General features: G+C 42.0%; 1 protein-coding gene across 1 annotated transcript; it reads right to left on the reverse strand.

Annotated features, from left to right (window-relative positions):
* Window positions 1–2,270: 2,270 nt before the first annotated feature.
* On the reverse strand, window positions 2,271–5,188 carry gpr4 (G protein-coupled receptor 4; the record flags this gene model as incomplete). Its single annotated transcript, XM_083984731.1, has 3 exons — window positions 2,271–3,014; window positions 3,915–4,179; window positions 5,060–5,188. 3 exons carry the CDS (start codon window positions 5,186–5,188, stop codon window positions 2,293–2,295), a joined length of 1,116 nt encoding a protein of 371 aa, XP_083840857.1. The 3' UTR covers window positions 2,271–2,292.
* Window positions 5,189–5,455: the final 267 nt, after the last annotated feature.

A 5,455-nucleotide genomic window follows, 5' to 3' on the forward strand; every position in this document is an offset into this window, starting at 1 on the left:
AGAAGAAAAAATAAAACCTGCGTTAACCTCATTGCACTGAACACAGTGACACTACTACGCCAAGACAGCATAAAAAATAAGCTCTGATCACATTGACACTGTTAAAAATGTCTCCCATCATTATGAAGTAATAGTTTTTAAGTGGAAGTGGAACATGGATGCCTGTCTGTCACCATAAAAATCGCTGAGTTGGACTGGAGCCTATGAGCCTTAATACTGCACACAAGGAAAGTCGGTGTGTCACTGTCATATTTGTGAACGTAAAGTTGGGCATCCTGCAATGTGAACAGTTTGAAATGTTACCGCCACTGGCTATTTGAGGACAACACACAAAGTTGATTTTGCATGCCTCTGCTCTGACACCTGTGTCTGCATTTTGTTTTAGTGTCATTTATTCATAGAAGCTGCCATTAACCTTTAGATCCCAACTGTTGCAAAATGTAAAACCAAGACAAAGTTTGATCAATTTGTGTTGTTTATACTGTAAGAACAAGCTGCCGGCTTGGAAAATGAAGGTTATTCATATCAGTGAAAAGTCAAATCATGGTAAATATTCAGCACATCTCTTACTTAACATAATGACTTCAGAGAGTAGTCAACATGTGGTAAAATATGTAAAATATGGCAGGTAAACCAGCACTTGTTGTTACAACTGTCAGTTATGTTAATATCACCTTCACATACAAAAGGGGTAACAATGTCTGTAGTTTTGTAGTAAACTTTTATTCCATGAAATAAATTCTTCAAAACAACAGACGTTACGTGGCTGTTGTGAATGCAACAAACAGACAGGAGTCATGACCCCTGGAGATGGTTTTATGTTAATGTCCAGTAAAATATGTCTTCATTTCCTGAGATATTTGACATTGCAGAGAAATATTTCTTACTCTGCCTCCCTAATATGACCAACAATGTTAGCAGTCAGCAGTGTTGCTTACATCAAGAAGGAATGCATCAATTTGACATTTTTGGTTAAACCATAATGTAAATGCCTGTTCTTTAATGGATATTGACTTTCAAACTGAGCTGAATGCAGCAAGTCTTTGGTTTTAGAGTTTATCCTAAACCAAATCCTCCTGATCTCAGTAAAGTGATTTCTGACTATTTCTTATCTTTGTGGTAAAAATTTAAGTAAAGAAAAAAAAACTTTGTTTACTTAAAAAAGGAAACACACTTCATCTCTAAGCCGTCTCTCTGTCACAGTTTATGAGCTGAGGTACTTATATTTCCTTCAAAAACTAAAGAAACACTAAAGACATTTCCAACGTTCATTACAAATGTTTTTGACCATAAATGTACAATCTTTTTTCATATTCCAAAGTGGCACATTTGGGATTTAAATCCCAATCTCCTACATCAGCCCTTTGTCCAGTTCAGGGCTCCAATCAATCTGAATCCACAGGTGTCTCCTCTCAGACTGCAACCAATACTCACCCATGCAAAGGGTGAGTAGGCTATTGTTTAAATAATTCCACTTAAATATTCAAGAATGTCTTTCAGAGCAAGAATGACTCCTGGCACAGTGGTCCATTGTCCAAATATCCAATTCATCAAGTTGTGTTTGATGTTTGCCTTGTTAGCTGCACCACTGACAAGGCTGTGGGGCTGCCAGCCGGTCTGTCGTTCTGGTGCTCCAGACTGAACTGTCTGTCTGGATCTGGTGGCGTGACATGGTTGGCATGAAATTTTGTACAGACATCCATGGTCCATGGCAGACCAAAATGTTTCCTAGTCCAACACTACATGGATACATCAGAATCTAATGTCACAGCTTCTGTTGCCCCCAACGATTAATGACGACGACCTAGCATGTTAATATAACAACATTAGCATGCAGTATAGCTGTGCAGAAGTTGACACTCTACAGCTTGAAGTAATGCAAATTGACCCAAATCACATGTTAAAATGGCCACCATAAAAAAGATAAACCTCTCTGCTTTACATCATGAACTGTCTCTACATGCCCCAGTTAGGCCACAGTCACATTAACTGTCCCTCTAGTGGTAAAGATTTAACAATAACAATGTAGTTTCTCCATTTCTACTGTGCAGGCACTCCACACATTTTTCTGTATCCAGCACCTATATCCACTGGGGTTCAGTAAATGACCACTCCTCATAATTGGTGAAAGCATTTCAACCTCTCAGAGGCTGCTGCCATGGCTACAGACTGTATGTCTTGTCTATGTCATCAATCTTTTTTGCCAGGCTTCGTGAAGTGCCGTGGAGTGGATCTGATTTCAGCCCATCAGGCCAGAGGAACTCAGCTGCTACTGGATGTTCCAGGTAGACGTCACTTCCTCACGCTGAGGATGGTCATCTGTAGACACTCTTCCTTCAGAGCCACCAGCTCTGTCTTGTAGCTGCTCGTCTTGCCTCCCTCAGCGTACACACAAGGCTGCTTCTTTGCCGATAGTGGCGTTTCCATGGTGACCGAACCAGCGTTCAGTATGTCGGCATGTGATGGTGAGGAAGAGGAGCCCTTGTAGCAGGCCGCAGACAGTAATGCTGAGAGAGCTCTGCCGACATCGTGCCTCGCCCCCTCATTTACGAAACAGTACAAAATGGGGTCAGCAACACAGTTGAGGCTGGTCAGAGCCAGCGATACATGGTACGCTGCAAACAAGCTCTCCTCCGAGCCACAGTCACACGGCTTCCTTAAAAACATGACACTCCGCACCAGGAGGAGGACATGGTATGGTCCAAAGCAGAGCAAAACGATCAGGATTAAGCTCAAAGCCAACCGCTGAATTTTGGCCTTCTCCTGGCGCTCTGTTGAGACGTTACAGCGAACTGCTGCCAGGATCCCACGGTAGGCAACCAGCATGGCTGTCCAGGGAGCGAGGAAGCCCAGAAATGTCCTATAGAGGTTCATTCCCGCCACCCAGTCTTGCATCGGGTATTTCTCAAAGCAGAAGGTGTGGTTGAACCGATCCTGGAAGAGCTCATCGTGGAAGAGAGGAGCAGAGTTGGCCACAATCTCAATGATCCACACCATGGCACTGACCAGGACAGCTGCAGGAGGTTCAGGGAAGGAGAGAAGGGGAGAGAGACAGGTTAGACATTCAGAGAGCAGTCCAGAGATCAGACTCTGACATGTGTCCATGCTCTCCTGGTGGAGTAAATGTATCATGTTTTAATTTGTGTGTTATTCAAATTGTCTGTGTTTGACCACAATGCATACCAGTGTATATAAGTCATTTTCAACCCTAAAGAAAACTTTATTTCAATTCATTTTGGGACCCTGCATACTCATTTAGCTATATTATGTTAGAATTTGGTTTACAATTTACTTCAGAATTGCCTGCTTGCTATGTCTGATTATTTGTATTGTCTAATGTTTGTTTGTGCTCCATACCACGTATGTGGTCGTGAGAAAATAAAAGTGAAAGTGAAAAGAAATTATCAGTGTGGTATTAGAAAGAAAATGTGAATTAAGTTTCTCAAAGCTAATTCTGATCTTTCATAAATAGCAATTTCATGAACACTACTTTCATCCATATGAAGCATTTCTAAAAATGTTAGTCAGGGCTCATGGTCATTAGATTTTATGAAAACTAATGACTCTAACAGATATCCTTGGTTAAGTGGTGGACATAAGTGGTTATCTATAAAAACTTCTTTTGAAATGGAAGTGATCTTATCTCTGCACAAAGTGAATTTCCCGTTTCATCAAATGCAATATCTCAATCATGTAAAAACAGGATACCATGTGATTTTACAGTAATGACTTAATGTTTTATTTTAGAGATACACTCACACCAGTTTATATTCACATGGGTTATCAGCCTCCAACCTGAACAAGCATAGAGAGTAGAGTGTTTCTGAATCCTCTCATATGAGTAGCCCTATAGGTCATAATAACCTGCTGCACAAGCGACCTGCGGCCTTGTAGTTTACAGTCTTTCCACATACCTGTTTTGATTCGTCGAACCTTGGCGAAGCGAAGAGGATACGCCACAGCCAGGTATCTGTCCAGCGATATACAGCAGAGGAAGGCGATGCTGACATAAATATTAGTGTAGAAGATGAAGCCAAACAGCTTGCAGCTCTCCTGACCATGGATCCAGTCATCGTGCTGCAAGAAGTAATCGATCCACAGCGGAAGAGTGGTGATGTAGAGGAGGTCAGCCACCGACAGGTTGATCAGGTAAATGCCGAGTTCGTTGCGTTGGCGTACCTGGTGGGAGGAGTGTGATGAAGGGAAGGAAATGATGGGGAGGAATGATACAGGTGGGATAGTAGGTAGGGTGGTGGGTGGTGGGTGGGGAATCCACCAAGAAGGAGACAAGTCAGTTTTTACATGCAGTATTAATATTACAGTGTTAATATTTTAGTATCAGCAATCATGTTGCTGTTTGTTAATGTCCATTTGTGTTGGAACTGAGAATGTTTGAAACATGACATTGATACTGAGATGGAAGGAGGCAAAAAGCTAATGTTCAAATGTCACTCGCTTGTCATAACGTTTGTGCTTAAATAATGGAGGAATTGCTTGAATGAACAGTCAGTAATAATCCTTCCTTCAGCCAAATCAAACTGACAGCCTGTGGGAAACAGTGGAAGTAACATAGATAGTATGGGAAAATATCTTGAGTGCTCTGTTGACCTGCAGTCACTGCTACTGAGCGAAAGAAAAATACCCTCACCTCTAATTCCACCATCAATACATAATCATCTACACCTACTGTATTACGTAACCATACCTTGTTATTTACAAAAAAATGTTTGACCTTGGGTTGAGTTGCGATAAAATTGTTTTGAAAATCTGACTGTGTCATTGGTTCAAATGACTTGATATTTTGACACTACATTTATGGTCTGAAGCATTTTACAACATAAAGCACATAAACTTAACTTCTGCCTGTATCGACACACCTAAAGGTAAAATCCAAAGCTTGACTCATCATGGAGCCAATTCTAATATGTAAACCAGGCTGACAGATCCCGAACCGACTGTGTTTGAAAGACTAATATTACTGACTATACTGGTGACAGAGTGTATGCATGTTTTTGCATATGTGCATGCACGTCTGTGTGTGTGTGTGTGTCCTCCTCACCTGCATGTAGGCAGCCCACAGGGCCATGCAGTTAGTGGGCAGCCCCAGAACGATGACTATGATGTAGAGTGTGGGCTGGAAGAACTGGTCCACCTTACTGTCCACATCACAGAACGAGATGTTGCACATTGTCCTGCGTGGAACACTCGGAGCGTGTGCTTGTGTGCGTGTGAGTGTGTAAAGTGTCTTCAGCTACTCTCAGCTCTGTGTGTCTCTCTGTAGTTTCACTAAACTACAGCTCCAGCAGTTTGACATGCCGACTCTGGCGTCCTGCTCAGCTAACACGCCGCTGTCCACGTCGGAGTTGCCCAAGAAAACAGAAATGTCATTTCTGAAGCATTTCATGGTTCCTGTTTCTTAAAGCACTGTCCTTCTTGCTGAATGGCCATGATGTGT

The sequence above is a fragment of the Trachurus trachurus genome, assembly GCF_905171665.1.
Source record: "Trachurus trachurus genome assembly, chromosome: 13".
NCBI classification, from domain to species: Eukaryota; Metazoa; Chordata; class Actinopteri; order Carangiformes; family Carangidae; genus Trachurus; species Trachurus trachurus.